At 38.5% G+C, this 22,727-nt stretch overlaps 1 protein-coding gene across 11 annotated transcripts in view; it reads left to right on the top strand.

The window, feature by feature from the left end:
- LOC139974506 (probable 3',5'-cyclic phosphodiesterase pde-5) overlaps nt 1-22,727 on the top strand; it is a 137,938-nt gene that overhangs the window by 24,455 nt on the left and 90,756 nt on the right. For 10 of the 11 annotated variants that reach the window (XR_011795495.1, XR_011795496.1, XM_071981706.1 and 7 more), the window contains exons 2-5: nt 42-1,162; nt 15,522-15,617; nt 20,046-20,267; nt 21,081-21,109. Coding sequence is in view for 9 of the 11 variants with exons in the window: in XM_071981706.1 (XP_071837807.1) it covers nt 946-1,162; nt 15,522-15,617; nt 20,046-20,267; nt 21,081-21,109 (564 nt within the window). In the remaining 2 variants the exon portion in view is untranslated. The remainder of the gene's footprint in view (nt 1-41; nt 1,163-15,521; nt 15,618-20,045; nt 20,268-21,080; nt 21,110-22,727) is intronic. The other variant, XM_071981704.1, reaches the window with a different exon arrangement.

Genomic DNA, 22,727 nt, shown 5'->3' with positions numbered 1-22,727 from the left:
CATTTCTTTGTTGTCAGCTTTCATTGTGTTTTTCATTACAGATTGCATTAAGTAGCAGCAGCGGTATAGTCATCGTCGACGGCAACAGCAGCAGCCAGTGTTTGCTAGTGGTTGTTATTACTGCTGCAACTACTTCTGGATCTAACTGCAGCTGTTTATTAATCACATTTCAGAATGCCTTGGTCGTTGGGTTGATTGTCACCAGTTGACGTGTGTGAAACTTGACAACACCGCATGTAGGTTAGCAACCGTTTTATCACTGGATGTGTGATACAAGGAAGAAATGGATTGATCTGCCCAGGTTCTTATGGACAGTTGCATCTCTTGAAACCAATCATGTGTTTTTCAATAATCGGTTACAACCCTTGTTAAATATTCATGCCTCGCAAGAAACTGAGGTTTCAAGCTCAAGTTATTATTTGGAGCCAATTGGGAATTATTAAAATTCTCTAAACAGCATTCGTTTTTGTCCTTGAAACTTTTAATGCCCTCGATAAGATGGAGAATAGATTATTAGAGTGGCGTCAGGGATATTAAAAGATGTATAAAACTATGACAGAAAATAGGGCATCAGAAACTAATAGAACCAAAGGATAGGATTAATTATAACCAACAAGTTTTTCATTGTTTTGAGATTGTTGATAGTCTTGTGCCAGTACAGTATTACAGGAGGTGTTGTGTCCAATCACTTCTCTGAACTCATTTTGTTTTTTTGTCAGTTTCACTCCAATTTGCTTGGATGTAGCTTGCTGCTGGAAATTTCTTTTGTCGGTGTAGGACCATTTTTATAACATAGATCAGTGCTATCCAGCAGCATGCAATTGATAACGATTATTACAGCTATTGGAAACACTCTAAAGGAAGTGCACAATTATGCATTGAAACTTAAACATCTTTAGCAAGATCAACACATTTTCTATATACTTTAGTAAGAATATTGAAGAAATGTCCAGTCCAGGTCGCCAAGTTGGAAATCGGAGGCTGCCTCCTTTGCCAGCGAGTAAAAAGCCAGCTGCTTTAAGTCCAAGAGGTGGTCCAGGGAAGTTTTCTGGTGGTCAAATGCTTCCACATTCAGTACCTGGCAGAGTAGAAAGTAGTGTCGCAAGGCATCATGGGACTTACTCATCGGAGCGTCTCCGACCATCTGACATGATTATAACAGGTAGGTTCCAATCACTATTATCAACGACTATTATGAAAGAAGCAAACTGGGCAAATACCGGAGCACACACTATATGCTTTGTTGCAGAGCACTGCCTTAAGGTACTCACACTGGAGGTAGATGTACACATGTACCCTAGAGGTAGATGTACCTTACACTGGAGGTAGATGTACATGTGTACCCTTTACTGGAGGTAGATGTACATGTGTACCCTACACTGGAGGTAGATGTACATGTGTACCCTACACTGGAGGTAGATGTACATGTGTACCCTTTACTGGAGGTAGATGTACGCATGTACCTTACACCGGAGGTAGATATAAATACCCTACACTGCAGGTACAGTAGATGTACATGTGTACCCTACACCCCAGAGGTAGATGTGTGTATCCTACATTGCAGTTTCTTCTTAATTTTAATTTGCTAATTGTTATAAAGTCACGTCACTCATGTTTGATGCAGTCTACATCAGTGGCGTCACCAGACTTTTCCGTCTGGGGGGCACAGGGGGGGCACCAGCATTTGATGGGGGGCACTTAGGTGGATACGGATCGCCGTCCTGGGGGAGGGGGTGCCCCCTCCAGGCACGGCAGAACGGGAAAATTATTGGGGGGAGGGCTAATGTGTAGAGACTATCTAAGCGGAGCGCCACCATCGGTTGGCGCGGAGCGTACAAGAAATTTTTGGGTTTTTCAAACCCCCAGATGGCCGGAAACGGCACTTCCCGAGTGTTTTATGCTGCGAATACCTAGCCCTAAAATATGGGTCTCAAGCCTGCAATTTCTCAGATTGCACGTAAAAGTCTGTAAAAACATTGTAATTTGTATATTCGATGGTGTTTTAAGAGAGTAGCTATTACTCGTAGTGTACTCGCAAAGACGTTTTTGAGTGTAGTAAGGGGATGTAGGAGAACTGGCTGAAATGAAGCAAGTCATTGGCCTAAGACGAAGTTGTGTTGCGCTTACCGGTACTCACACTCATTGCTTCCACTTTTCACAGGGCGTGAAGACGCGGTTGGGGTGACAATGTGGTCTATAGCCAGGGGACGGGCCGAGGGTCCCCCCAGCATTTACTAAAATTATTACACCTATATAGTATACGTGTGCATCGGACAGATCGACAAGTATGCATTGAAAAATGGGCAGATGCACGTTTCGGAGCCTTGGTAAATATTGGGGGGGGGCTTATCATGCATTTGCCCCCTCAACTTTTTCATTGGGGCTGAGCCCCCCAAGCCCCCCGGTGCCGCCGCCACTGCCCCCTCCCCTTTGGAAAATTTTCGCATACGGAGGATGGGCTAGATGTAAAATGCTGCCACATTTGATGCTAAATTCGATCTGAAGATATCTCCAGAAATTGCTATTTTTGAGGTAATGATTTTAACAAGGGGCAGAATTTTGCAGAGGATATGAACCACATGCTGTCGATATTATGCCTAACCCTATATCAATAGAACCTACATTTGTTGAATTAATGTGTGCATGACCCCCGACTCCTTTCTTGTCTTTCTCGTTTTCGCCCATTATCTGTTAAGATGTAACAGGTTCCAGCATCGTTATTGGCTCCTATCAGGGATCTCACCATGCAATCCAAAGTTTGATCACACATCGAGTATGGCTCAGTATGCAGGTGTGAACATTCGCCATTTGTTCCTACAAGCATCTAACCTCAAATGACCTCTGCACCCCCTACACAACCAGGTTAATATATGGGTCCACAAATATAGGCAAGTATGGTGCCTGCGGACCCTCACATTCTCACATTTCGTCAGCTCCTAACCTGTCAACCTCAGACCAAGGCAACATACTGCAGTACCCTCCCTTCTCACAGCAGGTCCGGATTTCGGCATTTCACAGGCATCCAATTCACGAGAGGTAAAAGACACACACAGACAGCAGACAAACACTCTCACCCATATGACAAATGCACACAAAGGCCCACACAAAGGCCTTCAAGGTTAGGGTTCAGAGCAACGATATTACTCATCGGTCCAAAAAAAAAATAAAGCGCGTTCTTTCATATTCTGAGGTCAGAATCATGAGAAAGGTCCAGAAATAGTGTTCTCTGGAGAGTAGGGGTGGCCTACTTTTCAGGAATTTGATTGGACTGCACCTATTGATTTTCTGAATATTCGTCCTACTTCCTAGGAAATAAAAACACGGCTGCAGCACAGCCAGAACAGGGAAATTCATTGTTTTGAACGATGAGTCATGTAGCTCGCGAAGCGGACGTGTATAGCCGCTGGTATGGCGTGAGCACTGACACATTCAATGTAAATATCGACACCTGTTGTGATGGCGCGGGTTACGACTTGGATACCCAACGGTCAAGGATAAACTTTTTCATTTTTTCGCAGCTCATTTGAAGAAAATACGAATTACTGTGCTTCTTTGTCCTTATGAAAAACCAACTCAGATGATGGGAGTTGAATATAACAGACTATATATATTTTTTTTACCAACCCAAATCTCAGATTGGGGGGCACTCGGGGGGCACTAGGTTTTCCAGGGGGGGCACATGCCCCCCCTGGCCCCCCCTTGGCGACGCCACTGGTCTACATACATGACCATTAAGTACTGTATATAATATGCCACTTTCTAACCCGTAGACCTGTTAAACTAGAGCTACTTATTGTACCTACAGTAGTAATGTAACCACAGTATATTTGCAGTGCAGGCATTGGGGTAGCAAGCAGAATTGTTTCTACAACCCACACTGTATCAGTATCCCTACAACTTAATTCCAGGAAGACAAGAGATTGATCCAACATTTGTTAAAAGTTATGTTAATGCCCAATAATGTACTGTAGCAAAGGCTCTATATTAAACTAATCAAAACAAAAGTTGAAAAACAAAATTGACAAGGCATGCCACTCTCTTGACATTGGGTCGATGGGGTTAAACGTGAGGGACAGTTACTAGATTGTTGTTAATATAAATTTAAAATACGCAAAGAAGTTGCATTCTTCTATACTAATTTATAAGGTAAAGTATTATGTAAGCTCAATGCTGTTTCATTTTTGGTTTGATTAGCAAGTTCCAATTTGATGCATCTGTAATGTGACATCATGTGATTTCAACCAGCTGGATATTCAGCCTGTTGCAAAGACAGAAAACTCCACAATATATCAAACAGGCCTACAGTGCCACCACATCAAGGTTGACATTGCTAAAATGGCGGGACATTTTGCGACGATTTGCGACATTGGCGTTTTCTGACTTTTTCAGTCGCAAGTTCATACTTTGACGTTTTGTGACACTTTTCTTCCCAAACAGCCCCTGATACAACGAACAGAATATATGTGGTTTATCACACCTCTCTGTAGGAAGAGATTATATTGATCAGAGATTATATATACATTCAGAAAGTGTCAGATAATCCTGATGTTTCTGGCCTAACTGTAAGTCTATTCAGAGCAGGATTAAGGTAGCATTTTCTTTAAATAAAAATGCTGGATAACCCATTAACATTCTGATGGTATTGACATTTGCACTGCATCTAAACAAGCCTTCTTCTTATATGCTTTTCTCTTCAATTTATAGCATGGGCCTAGGTCAATGATGTGGAACAAAATACCCGGGTTAATGTTAGAAGAAAATAAGGGTCAAACTTTCCTAGTTTCAAAACCCAAACTTGAAAAAAAATCTGGTGAAGGAAAAATTTCAAGATGCCATGTGCAGCATAAAGTAGGTCCATGAGCACATGTGTACTTCATAGCAGCAACACCCACACAAATTCATTTGAAACATATAGGCAACCTTTATCCAATAAAATGTTTATTTCCTGAACTTCCCCAGCACTGATAAAATCTGTTCACAGTAAGATGCCGAAGGCTCAGTAACCTTTGTGATTGTGCTGGCATGTGCATATAGCGTGTGTGGATGTGGCAGCTGGCTTGTAAACACAATATCTCAAGTACAACAAGTTGAGTCAATTTCATACTTGATAGGTAGATGCCCCATTATGTGTAGATGTGCCCTGCATGGTTCTCATCTCTTGAATATTAATGAGTGGGCGGGATGTAACAGAAAATTTGTAAAATGCCAATATCTCTTCAACCTTACAGTACAGTATGTCCGATTTACTACAATTTAGGTATGGTGATGTAACTACACTGTAGTAAGTTCTTGTTCGTTGCAACAACTTTTATCACGATAAATATGATATCTCAACAAACACAAATTGAATCAATGTCATACTTGGTACTGTAGATACAGTAGATGTCCATGAGGATTAGATGTGCCCTATTGTTCTTGGTTTCCATCTCACGGGGCTTAACGTAAATTTGGTCGATACTGGCATGGTAATGGTACATAATACGCACATTTCCATGACGTCTCCAACTATTATTAATATTCATCTAATTGCAAGAAATGGCTTTTAAGCACTGTATGACGAGAACCAAATGTTCCATGGTTTTCATCCTTGGCATATTAGGTTTGTCACACTACATTCATACAATCAATCGTTATATATGCTTTTTGTGTGCAATATCATGAACATTAATCAGTAATCATAAAATTCTTAATCAGATATCTCTGAATTAGCTTTGCATGTACTTGGGCCATACAGTGTTTAGTAAATAGATACAGGATACATTTGACCTCATTAATATTCATGCATGCACTGTACCTGTTTTTTTACTATGTCACTAAACAGATTTTGTCGACATGATAAACTGATTCCTGGTACCTTCCTTTATATGTTGCTGCATTAGGCAATACATAATCCACTTCATTGTGGTGTGCACAAGTTCATGAATATTACCATGCATTGCTTACCCCATGGTACACAGACACACTCAGACATGCAAAACATGAACGAAGAAAGGCTGAAAGAAACTGGAGGACGACTCGTCTTACTGTCCACTGGCAAATTTATAGAAACCAATGTAAAGTTGTTAATTAACTTCTAGTTCAAGAAAAACGGAACTATTATTGCAACCAAATTGCGGAATTGGCAGTGATCAAAGACGACTTTTCAGTCTAACTAAAGAGTTAATGGGTGTACCAAATGATGCCACATTGCCATGAAACACATGTGTTGAAAGTCTTGCTAATCAGTTTGGTGATTTCTTTATAAACAAGGTAGCAGCTATTCGTGAGGAATATTATACTTGTGATGCCACGGCCAGTGTGGACATAATGGCAGACGATAGTATTTTTGGTGGTTGTCCTCTAGAATCTTTCTCTCCTGCCACCGAAGAAGAGGTACGGAAGCTAATTACAAGCTCCCCAACAAAGTCCTGCAGCTTGGATCCTATACCTACCTGGCTATTGAAGCAATGTACCCCTGCCAATTATAACCGCCATCATAAACCAATCACTCATTGAATCAAAGGTGCCGTCTTGTTTTAAGCGTTCTGTTGTTAAACCACTGCTCAAAAAGCCTGGTATGATTAAACAAGTGTTTAAAAACTACCGACCTGTATCAAATTTACCATTTATATCCAAACTTGTACAAAAAGTTGTTGCAATACGCCTTCAACATCACTTAAATGCCAATGCTTTGCATGATAATCTCCAATCTGCATATCGCCAGTACCATTCAACTGAGTCAGCTTAACAGAGTACATAACGATATTGCCGCAGCTCTTGACAAGAGGTCCCAAACAATGATGGTCATGTCGGACCTATTGGCAGCCTTCAATCTTATTGATCATGAGATCTTATTTAATCGTCTTCAACATACTTTTGGAATTGCGTCAAACTCATTAAATTGGTTTAAGTCCTATTTTAGGGACAGAGTGCAATGTATACAAATTGATAATGTTATATCTGATGAGAAACAGCTAAGGTTTGGGGTGCCACAGGGATCTGTACTTGGTCCTTTGATATATATTGCATGTTTACCCGTCCAGTTGGAGAAATAATTCAACGCCATAACATCAGCCATCACTGTTATGCTGATGATACGCAATTGTATTTGAATTTTGGTGCCCTTGAGTCCTGGAATGATGTATCATTAAAGCTCCAAGCATGCCTTTCAGATATAGTCAGGTGGATGCAGGTTAATTGTTTGAAACTTAATCAGGACAAAACAGTTCATTGTATTTTCACCAAAATTTCAGGGTAATGCTATGCAAGACTTGTATATAAATATGGGACCTAACACCTATGTGTTCAGTTCCTAAAGTAAAGAATTTAGGTGTATATCTTGATCAAAATATTACCATGGATAATCAAGTTGACTCATCTGTAAGTCCTGTTATAGGCAGATCCGAAAGATTGGCAAAATTAGAAGGTATATCTCAGATGATGCGTTTAAGACTTTAATCCATGCCCTTGTGACATCAAAACTGGATTACTGCAATGCCCTGCTATATGGCCTGCCTCACAAACTGACCGATCGCCTTCAGCGAGTTCAGAATCGCGCTGCACGGCTTGTAAGTCGCACTCGTAGACATGAGCATATTACACCTGTGTTACGTGACTTACATTGGTTGCCTATTCATTGCAGGTTCAATTATAAGATTCTGTTACATATAAGTCACTTAATGGTTTAGCCCCTATCTACTGTACCTCTCTGAATTAATACATAAATACAAGCCTACTCAATCTCTACGCTCAGAATCCAAGTCCTTACTTACCAAACCTGTCATTAAAACTTCTTCACACGGAAACAGGCGTTTCGATTACACATCTGCGACATTATGGACCAGTTTATCGGAGGGAGCTAGGTGCCAATATAGATGAATTACAAAGACTAGTCAAAACCTTTCTATTTAGATCTGCATTCCATTAACCGTGCTTTCTATACTATTTATATTGTGACATTATTACAACGCATTTTCCATTTTGCAATTTTATTGCGCTTTTAAAATTTTAATTTTACACATATATATTTTAAATTTTAAGAATTTGTACGTATAATTTTTGATTTCCCATTTGCAGCTTTTATACAATTTATTGCCAGTTGGTATATAACAAATTTTCTACCCTTTATATACCTTACATTAACGATTTATATATTTGTATATGTTTGTATGTATTTAACTGTAAAGCGCCTTAGAGTAATTTCTGATTGGATGAGGCGCTATAGAAATTTTGTAAAATAATAATAAATAATAATATGAATTGTGTTTAGGCATCGGAACCACCAAATGTTTTTGTTTTCTGGTTCTTACATGCATTGGTTTAGGCTCAATTGAATGAAACATAAACAAGAGTCCACTAGATCGATGCCTACCATTCTTATATGATGCCGGTATATATATACAGTAAAATCACGATAGTAGTTAATGTTCCTTTAAAGGATAGCCGTGATGACAGACTCTCCGATTTAGATGTTTTGTTTATATCGTTGAGCAATGTGATTTCAATGATTGTTTGAACGCCAGAAATAGAAAGAACTATACTTGCATGTTCAGTCGGGAGTTTAACTTGAATGAAGCAAGGATTATATGTGCTAATGTATGATAGTTGGCTAGTCCAATCACCAGCAGGTCAAGTACTTGATGCCTTGATTAATGTTTTATTTCTGCTGTTCATTTTCTACATTAGCATTGTACAGTAAATGTCTCAAAGCTACTTCTTTGCTGTAATTTAGTTCTGACATGACAAAACTGTATGTATGTAAGCTCATACAATATGTAAATATTTAGAAAAAAAAGTATTGATGTGTTTTTTGGGACAAAAACCAATGTATTCCTTTTATGTGTGGACTAGCTGTCAGTATCATTGTCAGTCTTTAGCAGACACTTGTCACCTCTTAGACTGGCATAAAAGGAGTCTTTAGCAGACACTTGTCACATCTTAGACTGGCATAAAAGGAGTCTTTAGCAGACACTTGTCACCTCTTAGACTGGCATAAAAGGAGTTTTTAGCAGACACTTGTCACATCTTAGACTGGCATAAAAGGAGTCTTTAGCAGACACTTGTCACATCTTAGACTGGCATAAAAGGAGTCTTTAGCAGACACTTGTCACATCTTAGACTGGCGTAAAAGGAGTCTTTAGCAGACACTTGTCACCTCTTAGACTGGCGTAAAAGGAGTCTTTAGCAGACACTTGTCACCTCTTAGACTGGCGTAAAAGGAGTCTTTAGCAGACACTTGTCACCTCTTAGACTGGCGTAAAAGGAGTCTTTAGCAGACACTTGTCACCTCTTAGACTGGCGTAAAAGGGGTCTTTAGCAGACACTTGTCACATCTTAGACTGGCGTAAAAGGGGTCTTTAGCAGACACTTGTCACCTCTTAGACTGGCGTAAAAGGGGTCTTTAGCAGACACTTGTCACCTCTTAGACTGGCGTAAAAGGGGTCTTTCGCAGACACTTGTCACCTCTTAGACTGGCGTAAAAGGGGTCTTTAGCAGACACTTGTCACCTCTTAGACTGGCGTGAAAGGAGTCTTTCGCAGACACTTGTCACCTCTTAGACTGGCGTGAAAGGAGTCTTTCGCAGACACTTGTCACCTTTTAGACTGGCGTGAAAGGAGTCTTTCGCAGACACTTGTCACCTCTTAGACTGGCGTAAAAGGAGTCTGAGATTCTCTTGACATGTCTATGCATCGTGTGAACTACAATAGTAGAAAATAATAAATATTCATAGAAATTCATAGAAAATCATAGAAAATTGTTGACTTTTTGCTATGGAAATTGAACGTAAACAGTACTGTACATACTGTATGTTGCCAGTGTTTTTCATTACAAGCTTTATTGCTGTGATGGATTCTTTTCCTAGGGCTTTATGTTAAACACGTAAAGGCCTTTGTTTCTTTTAGTAAAAGTGAAACTAAATATCATCATCACGCATGCCTCCTCTCTGAAAGTTACCTGCAATCCTACATGAATATCTCCACATCTCACCCTCCCTTTACAGCCCCTTCTCATAGACCGATCGTGTGTGGGCATTGGGAATACGCCTCTAATCAGCAGGGTTGAATTAGCCTATTTCGGTTTAGATACACCCGATTTTGGGCACTAAAAGCTCTTTTCGCTCATTTTCATATGATATGCCCACTAAGTGATAAATATATATCGTTTTGCAATTTACTAGATGGAACGCTTGTTTTGTAATCACCAGAGGTAGTTCATAACTTGCAATTTGTTAAAAACTATTCACCTCTAAAGCTTTATATGGAAGTTACAACATTTTATGAGATTTCCAAGTTTTTGATCTGACCTTTGCTTAGCACGTGCCTTTGACACCCAATTGTAATCATATTACTTTGAAAACATTTTTATTTTAACAAAAACAATATTGGCAAACTGCCAATCTTTTGAGTCTTCATGGTAGGGATGAGCCAAACATGGGCAAATATTATGCTAATGTGAAGATAATGGGCATGACCATGACAAATCAACTTTAATGTACTAGACTTAAAACAATATTATGCTAATGTGAAGATAATGGGCATGACCATGACAAATCAACTTTAATATACTAGACTTAAAACAATATTATGCTAATGTGAAGATAATGGGCATGACCATGACAAATCAACTTTATTGTACTAGACTTTAAACAATATTATGCTAATGTGAAGATAATGGGCATGACCATGACAAATCAACTTTAATGTACTAGACTTAAAACAATATTATGCTAATGTGAAGATAATGGGCATGACCATGACAAATCAGCTTTAATATACTAGACTTAAAACAATATTATGCTAATGTGAAGATAATGGGCATGACCATGACAAATCAACTTTAATGTACTAGACTTTAAACAATATTATGCTAATGTGAAGATAATGGGCATGACCATGACAAATCAACTTTATTGTACTAGACTTAAAACAATATTATGCTAATGTGAAGATAATGGGCATGACCATGACAAATCAACTTGAATATACTAGACTTTAAACAATATTATGCTAATGTGAAGATAATGGGCATGACCATGACAAATCAACTTTAATGTACTAGACTTTAAACAATATTATGCTAATGTGAAGATAATGGGCATGACCATGACAAATCAACTTTAATGTACTAGACTTTAAACAATATTATGCTAATGTGAAGATAATGGGCATGACCATGACAAATCAACTTTAATGTACTAGACTTTAAACAATATTATGCTAATGTGAAGATAATGGGCATGACCATGACAAATCAACTTTAATGTACTAGACTTAAAACAATATTATGCTAATATGAAGATAATGGCCATGACCATGACAAATCAACTTTAATGTACTAGACTTAAAACAATATTATGCTAATGTGAAGATAATGGGCATGACCATGACAAATCAACTTTATTGTACTAGACTTAAAACAATATTATGCTAATGTGAAGATAATGGGCATGACCATGACAAATCAACTTTATTGTACTAGACTTAAAACAATACTATGCTAATGTGAAGATAATGGGCATGACCATGACAAATCAACTTTAATGTACTAGACTTAAAACAATATTATGCTAATGTGAAGATAATGGGCATGACCATGACAAATCAACTTTAATGTACTAGACTTAAAACAATATTATGCTAATGTGAAGATAATGGGCATGACCATGACAAATCAACTTTAATGTACTAGACTTAAAACAATATTATGCTAATGTGAAGATAATGGGCATGACCATGACAAATCAACTTTATTGTACTAGACTTAAAACAATATTATGCTAATGTGAAGATAATGGGCATGACCATGACAAATCAACTTTAATATACTAGACTTAAAACAATACTTGATGAATGGGGCGAATTCCAGAGCAGCCTTAAGACATGCATAACTCTGTAGCAGCCCATGGCACGACCTAGATAAGAAGGGCAGTGGACTGGTTGAATTTGCACTATGAAGGAGCAAAAAATACAAAGAACATTTTACAAGAAATTAATGTAAACTAATTAAGGAATATCTTCAAGGTTTTTGTGGTTCTTGTACAAGATACATTAGTTTACACACGAATGTTGCACCAAAATAAAATTTAATGAAGCACATGGTTGATTGAAACGCAAATAAATTTGCAGCAGAAACTACTGATGGTAAGAAACTCATAATGCAGAGAGAAGAAACATACAGTATTGTGAGATGAAATATCCTGTTCAGGATCAGAGATGTTAGCTTCCCACAAATTTCATAGATTGTCTCAACTCATTAACATTTCTGATCAAAGCAATGATCAAAACAATGATTCAAATATTATGTGGTAGTCTCAGAAACAATTTAAGTGCATCTTTATACCAGAAGTGATTGTTGTCAAATGGTTAGATACGTACGGTATGCGGCAAGGCCTAACGTTATGATATTGGAGTGCACACATATGATAGCCTATACCACAAACTTCACAATCTCTACACAGGGGAAAGTAACGTTGCAAGTAATTGTTGTTAAACAACAAACTCCATTTTCCTTGAGCACTACAGATGCAAGAATGTTTCCAGACAATGGATAAGGACTATTAGCCAATCAAATCACAGGAATTTTGGAAAAGCATTATTGTCTATTTTTAGCATGAAAATCTTGGTAATGGAGTGTTGTTAACCCTGTACTTTGTGGTTCTTGGTGCTTGTTATGATATATTTATTTTCAAACAAATTCAATTATCTGTAAGGTAGGAGAACTTTTGGTTCTTGTCAGAAGAAGTGGTTTTTTGAAAAGAAATAATGAAAATGTTCTTTCAAAAATGTGTTTTGTTCTGTTTTCCGTTGACCTAGTTGTTAGTGTGTAATTGGGGTTTGTTCCTCAAAAAAAAAGTTTGCGCCCACCAGACGCAAGCACTTTGAAGATTTTGCGTCTCTGGCCAAAACATGTCCCAGATGCAGAATCCTGCGTTCGTTACAATGCTAAGCTATGTCAGTATAGATCTGGCAACCATACCATTCATTATAATGAATGGTATGGTTGCCAGATCTATACTGACACAGAGCTCTGTAATCAATGGTATGGTTGCCAGATCTATACTGACACAGAGCTCAGTAATCAATGGTATGGTTGCCAGATCTATACAGACACAGCTGTAATCAATGGTATGGTTGCCAGATCTATACTGACATAGAGCTCTGTAATCAATGGTATGGTTGCCAGATCTATACTGACACAGAGCTCAGTAATCAATGGTATGGTTGCCAGATCTATACAGACACAGCTGTAATCAATGGTATGGTTGCCAGATCTATACTGACATAGAGCTCTGTAATCAATGGTATGGTTGCCAGATCTATACTGACACAGAGCTCAGTAATCAATGGTATGGTTGCCAGATCTATACAGACACAGCTGTAATCAATGGTATGGTTGCCAGATCTATACTGACACAGCTGTAATCAATGGTATGGTTGCCAGATCTATACAGACACAGCTGTAATCAATGGTATGGTTGCCAGATCTATACTGACACAGAGCTCTGTAATCAATGGTATGGTTGCCAGATCTATACTGACACAGAGCTCTGTAATCAATGGTATGGTTGCCAGATCTATACTGACACAGCTGTAATCAATGGTATGGTTGCCAGATCTATACCATTCATTATAGCTGTGTCTGTATAGATCTGGCAACCATACCATTGATTACAGAGCTCTGTGTCAGTATAGATCTGGCAACCATACCATTCATTACAGAACTATATTTGCTTAACATGTTTTTACATAATTAATTTAAAGTAGAACGATAGTGACAGAAAAAAAATCTCATTTTCATATATAATGTAGTTTATATGTTACCAAGCAACATATTTTTTTAATTTTCCAAATAGCACACCAGAAAGTTATAAAAAAGGGAATTAAAACATCGTTTTTTCGCCTCCGTAATTTAGGAATTTTCAAACACTGCAACGACCTTGAACAGCCCTCAGGTCAGTGAATGACGTCACTGTGATGATCTTTTCTGTTGTGAACTGTTCAGTACTGAGCTGTGCGTGCATTTCGTGTCAGCATAACTGTTATTTTCCGACGTAATGTTCAAGACATAAATAGATAATGAATATCATAGTGTTTCTTGATTTCTTCACCACGTGTTTACAAGTTTTTTTTTACGAAATTTGCGGCGATTTCGCAACGATTTCCCAATATCTGAAGAGGTAACTCGCAAGCTGACCCAAAGTAACGTAAATCTCAAGATCACGTTTTTGGCGGGTTTTATACAGAGTGATGTATGAATGTGCTCACTTACCAGTCAAACTGGCACAATAACAATAGTGATGATAGTCTCAAACGTAGATCAGTATAACATCCGAAAGAAAATCCAAAGTTCTAAACAAAGTAGATTCGCTTGTATGCACTAGGCCTACTGTAAAACATAAACGTTCCTTGTTCCGTGCGTCATTAAATCCAACAGAAAGGTTTCATTTAGCTTGAAATACAACCGCATTTGAACTCAATCGAGTTGTTAGTCTAGCTCGAACAATTTTCTCACTACATGCAATGCCTATTGCGTTTATTCACATGCATGCCTCGTGGTTTGGGCTTCAGGAGGAATCGTATTCTAGCTCAACTTCACGTAGGTCCGCAAACGGTACTTTCACACTGTGCAAACATAGGTGACAGTGTGCGCTACCGTAAGTAATACTTACACGATGTTTTGTTTCGCTCACACATTTCCTATTCGTATTACATTTAAAGTGGTTTGGAGGGTATGAACACATCTCTGCCCCAAAAAACTCTGCCTAATCGACGTCCATGCCCCAATTGAAATTTGCACGTGGATTCTTTCCTCACATAGTCATTAGGTTGTTCACGTCTGACATGTCTTCCAGTTCCAACACTTACTGTTGCATTTATCGGGATAGATATAAATAATGCGGCATAAAAGCATCAATCTTTCAAACTTTTATTACTTTAGTGACCTTGCCACACGCAAATTTCAATTGGGCCCGAGAATCATCTTCTCTGAAGTGGGCAGAACAAACTTTCACATTCTTGCCATGAGAAACTCCTGGTGCGATGAAGTCTTTCCTGGTTCTCCTCACAAATCGTATCCAGAGTTTCCGATATCTCTCACTACTTTTTCCGCTTGGAAAATTGAAAAAAACTTATTGTAGAGTCCACATTCGTTCTGTTGCATCCCCCTACAACGCAATTTCTTGGATTTTGCTAGTGGTTTACGTTGTTTGTCGAGTCCAATATAGAGTAGGTTGCAACTAAACTTACACACTAAGTGCACACTGCTGAAGTACACTCACGTTGTTATCATCATAATGACGTCACATGTCACTGTAGATCACGTGATCATCATATCGCTTTTCGCGAAAAGCCCAATTTTTGTTTAAAAAATCAACGAGTTTAGGAATTTTTTTTAAGCCTTTCCCAACATCGGATTGACTTGAATTTTCACATGTGTAAAATGGAAACCAACTAGAATACTCTTGAATAAAATCGTATTTTTTCGTCGATGGTGAAAAATCACTATCATTCATCTTTAAAATGTATTTACCTTTTTCCCTGCAGGTCAAACTCCACCAACAAATAATGGATTGTCGCGAGTAGGGAAACCACTCTCAAGTGGTCATGTGTTTCCAGATTCATCAGAAACTTTCATGTCAGGTCAGTAAGAGTTACTGTAGGGAAGTAATGGAGATTACAATTGTTTAATCTGGAATTCTCTATTTAAGTCTGGGGATATCACATCTCATGATGCTGCATTAAGCCATTGCATAGATGAAAAGAAGACAATCCTTGAGGGAACTTTCTATTCATTTTGGACTGCCATATTCCGTAACAACCACTTTGGACTGCCATATACCCTAGCAACCACTTTGGACGGTTATATCCCTAGGATCCAATATGGAATGCCATATCCCCTAGCAATCACTCTGGAATGCCATATCCCCTAGCAACCACTTTGGACGGTTATATCCCTAGGATCCAATATGGAATGCCATATCCCCTAGCAATCACTGGAATGCCATATCCCCTAGGAATCATTGTGGACTGTCATATCCTTTAGCAATCACTGAACTGCCATATCAGGCCTCAAATTTCACAATTTTTAGGGCAAGGCCACTTTGGCCTTGAATTGGGCAAAATTTTAAAGGGTACCAAGGCCATGAGGTAAGGCACCAAGGCCAACTTGCATCTTAACGAAGGGCAACAAGGCCATAAAGAATTAACATCATGAAACAATTTCTCTTCAGGTCCAGGTCCCAACACTAATTGAACAGAATAATATTCAACCAAAACGCCTTTTTGAGTTTGATGGGTTGTTTATAGGGGTGGTTAGGCTTAAAGGGTTAATGCTGAAAATGTAAAGTTCTATAACAACAGTAAGTTCTTTTAAAATTGTTTTCCCGTTCTTTTTTTTTCGTGGGGAAATTTTATTTACACACAAACACCCCCTGTTCCAGCTGCTGCCGTGTGCCATTTAGCCAATAATGTTTCTAGAGAAAAAAGTTTGTGTCTCAGGGACGCAAGCCCCCCAAAAAGTTTGCATCACGTTAAAATAGCTTGCGCCCGATCGAACACCAATTGAGTTTATTGTATGAACTACTTTTACTAGTTTAGTTGTAAAAGATGTGATCGTGTTACTGCCTGTACTTAGTGAATAGTATACACAATAGATAGGGCAGATGGCTCAGTGCCTAAGCTTCGCTGTTTGACAGGGGCGACCCTGCCCACCACTTCTTTCGCCCACCCTGCCGTTTCAACCAATTTTCCCCCCACCCCCTCCTCTTCGTCCGCCCTTGTACTTCCCTACTCGCCAACACTCTAGTACTAGCTCCATGCTTTGACCTTGCAGCGATTCCAACAACCAACTCTTCGAAAATCCCTGTACCTACAATGTGCATATCTCTGGCTAAATTCCACACAGTTCACTGTACTATTGCTTGTACATAAACCTGTTCGAACTTCATTTTCAACTACACATGCGCAAATCCTCAAAACCTGATCCAACATTTATCCTGGGCTAGGCTCTTTGCAAACAATCATCTCCACGAAAATTACAGTAGGCCTATGTGAATAGCTTTTTACGCAATGTGGATTAAAAAATCAAACTTCAATGTCTACTTTTGACGATTCACAGTAGTCTACACACGAACGTTGCACCAAAAAAAATAACTGAAGCACGTGGGCAATTGGACCCCGAAAAAATTTGCAACTAAAACTACTGTGGTAGGAATGCACATTTTACATTACCAACTATCAATGCAGAGAGAAGAAACATACTGTGAGATGTAATATCCTTTTCAGGTTCAGAGATGTTAGCTTCCCACAAAATTCATAGATTGTCCCAACTCATAACATTTTCTGATCAAAACAATGATTAAAATATTACGTGATAGTCTCAGAAACAATTCAAGTGCATCTTCGTACCAGGAGTTATTGTTGTCAAAAAGTTACTAGGACGGTATGCGGCAAGGCCTAACGTTATGATATTTGAGTGCACACATATAATAGCCTATACAACAAACTTTGTTATCTCTACACAGGGAAAAGTAACGTTGCAAGTTATTATTGTTAAACAACTTTGTGTTTATTGAGCAGTACAGGTGCAAAATCGTTTTCAGACAATGGATAGGGACTATTAGCCAATCAAATCACGGGAATTTTGGAAAAGCATCATTGTCTATTTTTAGCATGAAAATCTCTGTAATGGAGTGTTGTAAACCCTGTGCCTTGCGGTTGATTGTTATGATACTGTATATTTATTTTCAAACGAATTCTAGTATCTGTAGGATTGGGAGGAATTTTGGTTCTTGTCAGAAGAAGTTGTGGTTTTCTTGAAAGAAATAATGAAAGATGTTCATTCAAAAATGTGTTTAATTATGTTTTCCGTTGACCTAGTTGTCTAGGTGAACTTTGGGTTTGTTTCTCAAAAAAAAAGTTTGCGTCCCGGGGACACAAGCAATTTGAAGATTTTGCATTCGTAACAATGCTGTTATCGCTGACATAAATATAAGTTTGATCTCAAAAAGGGCACGGCGGCCATCGGAGAAAATGGGCAGGCCATTTTGGCTGTAAAAACGTCAGATTTCCCAAAGGCACCAAGGCCAGTTGGAAGGGCACCGTCGGCCATGGCCGTCGTGGCCGCCGGGAAATTTGAGGCCTGCCATATAATCTAGCAATCACTGGACTGTTATATGCCCTAGCAATCACTGAACTGCCATATATTCTAGCAATCATTGTGGACTGTCATATCCTCTAGCAATCACTCTGGACTGTCATATCCCCTAGGAATCTTCTGGACTGCCATAACCCCTAGGAATCACTGGGCTGCCATATCCTCTGAAAATCACTGGACTGCCATATCCCCTAGGAATCATTCTGGACTGCCATAAAGCCTAGGAATCACTGGACTGCCATATCCTCTGAAAATCACTGGACTGCCATATTCCCTAAAATCTCTGCGGACTGCCATATCCCCTAACATCTTTGTGGACTGCCATCTCCCCTTGCACAACTGCTGACTGCCATATCCTCTAACAATCAGTGGAATGTCATATCTCTTTTTCAACCACTGTGGACTGTTATATCCCTATTTGTATTTCTTTTAAAACTGCCTTTTGCCAAGATATAAAAGCTTTTTTGCTTTTCTATGTAGTTTCAGATTGTGTCTCTTTAGGCCAATTCTGTCTATCCCTAAATTGCCGTACCCAGAAGTTACATTAATATTATATAAGTATTTTCATGCCCACTGGCTGTGCCCACTCCTCTGTTTATACTTTTATACTCATGAGTAACTTGCACATGTTTTAAGCAGAAATGTTGTGCAAATTGCTGTTTTTGGCTCATGTGAGAATTTATAACAATCACAGCTTCTTAACTGTTAAGGAAGTGACCAATAGCAACAATTGGGGTGTATGCGTGTGTGTCCAAGTTTGTGTCAAACACTCCAAGGGGAAACATTGAATTTTGTATATGTAGAATGTCAAGTACTATCAAAATATGTGGTTGCCATGGAAACCCAGGTCAATAGTCAAAAACTTCTAAACAGCTCTGCTGATTTTCTTCCAACTTGGTGGGAAGGCACCTCAGGGTGAACCCTTGTGTCTTGCAGGCCCCCAGAACCAGAGGTCAAAGGTAAAATTTATTGAAAATTAATTTGTTTTTAGTTATAACTAGAAAATATTGAATTGATGTGAATCATCACAGGTATAATGGAAATGTCAAGTACTATCAAATGCATGGTTGCCTTGGGAACCAAGGTCAAAGGTCATGTTGTTATAGCTCAGATGTATATCATTAGCACAATTCTGTATTAGAAACCCATCCTAAATGTCTGTGCCAAATTTCTTTAAACGTTTTGGGAAGGTGCCCCATGGTTGGAACTTGTCTAGCAGAACCTGGAACCACTGGTCAGAGGTCAAATTAAGTGAAAATTCATTTTTGTTTGCTACATGGAAATACATTGGATTTGACATGGAACCTTCACAGATAAATGAGATTGTAAAGCACCTATCAAAGTATGTAGTTGCCATAGTAACTGAGTAAAAGATCACATGGTCTAAAATCAAATGTTTATTTATAGTGTGGTTTTGCTAGCGATGAGATCTAAAATCAAATGTTTATTTATAGTGTGGTTTTGCTAGGGATGAGATCTAAAATCAAATGTTTATTTATAGTGTGGTTTTGCTAGGGATGAGATCTAAAATCAAATGTTTATTTATAGTGTGGTTTTGCTAGCGATGAGATCTAAAATCAAATGTTTATTTATAGTGTGGTTTTGCTAGGGATGAGATCTAAAATCAAATGTTTATTTATAGTGTGGTTTTGCTAGCGATGAGATCTAAAATCAAATGTTTATTTATAGTGTGGTTTTGCTAGGGATGAGATCTAAAATCAAATGTTTATTTATAGTGTGGTTTTGCTACGGATGAGATCTAAAATCAAATGTTTATTTATAGTGTGGTTTTGCTAGCGATGAGATCTAAAATCAAATGTTTATTTATAGTGTGGTTTTGCTAGCGATGAGATGTGCATCTTCCTGGATTGTCCGCTTCTTTATATGTTTTGTTCAATTTTATTTCAATGTAGATCATTTTATGCAGGAGCAAATCAGAAACTTTCTTGAGTTGAACCCAGCCTTCTTGGAGGACTACGTTCTTCATCATGTCAATGAGGATCAAGTGGAAAAGTGGTTGAATTGTTTACGAATTCAAAAAACCAATAGACTACCAGTGCGATCTCCCAAGCAAATCCAAAGGGTGCCCTCAATAAATGCCAGGTCACCTACTCAAATTACCCCAGAGACAAATGGTTTGAAAATATTTTATTAATCTTTTCCTTCATTCATACATTTATAGCAACCTGTCCTTACAGCAATGGTTTGAAACTGCTTAGATTAATCTACCTTCATTCATTTATTAGCTACTTGTCTTTACAGTAATGCAATCTTCATATTTAAAATAATTGTTAAAGTTATTCATTAAATGAAAATTTGACGTGCCATCACATAATTTGCAAAGATTGACATTTTGTTGATTAGCATTTTCATCTTTCAGTTGGATTGCATGGTTAGCAAATTGTCTCTGTTAGTTAACAGAAACTTTGTGAAATTGTGAGAGTATTGAAGCATGTAACATGGATAATGACAGGCTAAAGTTACTATCTTTCTTCCTGAATCTAAACCACAGTGGGTAAAATGAAATTTGATAACTATCTTTGAGTTTTGCATCAAATGTAGTAGCTTAATTTATTGCCTTCGTATATCCTTGACCTCCATTTATGTCTTCAAACCTTGAGCTGATTGGCTGAGCTGATTGGCTTTAAAAGTAATGACAGTTTAAGAATAGATTATTTAACCTTCAAATCTGTGGCATTTTCTTGGATTGTTAACTGTAATTTACCTTGAGTTGTGTGACGGAACTCTTTGTTTATATTAATAGACTCTGATAACCATTACAGCATTAGACTTTGAGCTTTCCCAATAGTGTCAGGGACAATTAATGTTATATCTTTGTTAGTATTCAGTATATACTATTGTCTGGATTACAGGTTACAACAATTGTTATTATTGAAGCATAAGTATTGACAAATTTCTACTGTCTTTATTTTTATTTTATACATTAGGTTCAAGAAACAAATCAAAGTATTGGGAGGTGAGTGTCTTGCCCTATGATAACTGTTAAGTACAGTATATATGTCACATTTGTGTTACTGGTAAGGGTAACTCACAATATGTATTGTGCTTCAAGCACATGGCTAACATTTGGCAGTTGTGTCCTGAGATTAATGCTATGTATTTAAGCTGGCAGAAAGAACAATTGGAATAGACTGTAAATGAGATATTATCATTGAAGCAGTTTTGTTTAAAGTCTCAATACGTGTTTGCTGATGAATTTTGGAAAACAAACTTCTGAAGCAGATTAAATGTTTCTTATTCTAAATGCACTTTGACCAGGTGGGTTTAATGTAGAAAAGCTGTTGCAATCGAAAGAAAGAAATTTATTTGCTGTTGCCCTTATGGCGCAAACGATTTACTGTAAAATCACTGCGACCGCCCATATCAGCATGTACATTACACAAATGTAAACTACATATACTTGTGTCGTCCACTTTTTTTACCCAATTTCACGGAGGAAACATCTCAAAACACCTGTTTATTCCTTGCAATGGAAGGTAATGACACAATTTCGCAAGCTACATCGGTAAGACCGAAAGAAAGATACTATTCAAATATGGACGTAACACAGGCTAATGGTCGTAGACAAAACAGAGAGATTTGATCGGCGAACGATCTGTTGGGCGGGGCTTGCAAATTTTGATTGAAGTTTGTAGAATCTACGGACTCGTTAAAAAATCTGGTGAATTTAATTCAGCTCAAAATGTCTAACAACAGATAACTCAATAAAAAATGATCATTAATATGAAAATTGCATAGAACGGTGTTATTTTCACTGAGCTTTAAGGGCAGTAAGCTGGAAAGGTAGAAGTTAAAATTTGGCAAACACATATTGAGACTTTAACATTACTTGTGCTGAGCAGAGAATATAAAATTATTTATTCTGTGAACATTTATTGTGTAAGGTAACACAGCTGACTCAAGGGAATTGGGTGAGGCGTGAGAGGGGTGTGCTTAAGTACAGTGTTAGGTAACACAGCAGACTCAAGGGAATTGGGTGAGGTGTGAGAGGGGTGTGCTTAAGTACAGTGTTAGGTAACACAGCTGACTCAAGGAAATTGGGTGAGGCGTGAGAGGGGTGTGCTTAAGTACAGTGTTAGAGGGATGTCCTTGGTACAGTGTTAGGTAACACAGCAGACTCAAGGGAATTGGGTGAGGCGTGAGAGGAGTGTGCTTAAGTACAGTGTTAGGTAACACAGCTGACTCAAGGGAATTGGGTGAGGCGTGAGAGGAGTGTGCTTAAGTACAGTGTTAGGTAACACAGCTGACTCAAGGGAATTGGGTGAGGCGTGAGAGGGGTGTGCTTAAGTACAGTGTTAGGTAACACAGCAGACTCAAGGGAATTGGGTGAGGCGTGAGAGGAGTGTGCTTAAGTACAGTGTTAGGTAACACAGCAGACTCAAGGGAATTGGGTGAGGCGTGAGAGGAGTGTGCTTAAGTACAGTGTTAGGTAACACAGCTGACTCAAGGGAATTGGGTGAGGTGTGAGAGGGGTGTGCTTGGTACAGTGTTAGGTAACACAGCAGACTCAAGGGAATTGGGTGAGGTGTGAGAGGGGTGTGCTTAAGTACAGTGTTAGGTAACACAGCTGACTC

The sequence above is a fragment of the Apostichopus japonicus genome, chromosome 9, assembly GCF_037975245.1.
Source record: "Apostichopus japonicus isolate 1M-3 chromosome 9, ASM3797524v1, whole genome shotgun sequence".
NCBI lineage: Eukaryota > Metazoa > Echinodermata > Holothuroidea > Aspidochirotida > Stichopodidae > Apostichopus > Apostichopus japonicus.
Note: the sequence above shows the minus strand (reverse complement) of the source record. Positions and strands in the feature narration are given on the sequence as shown.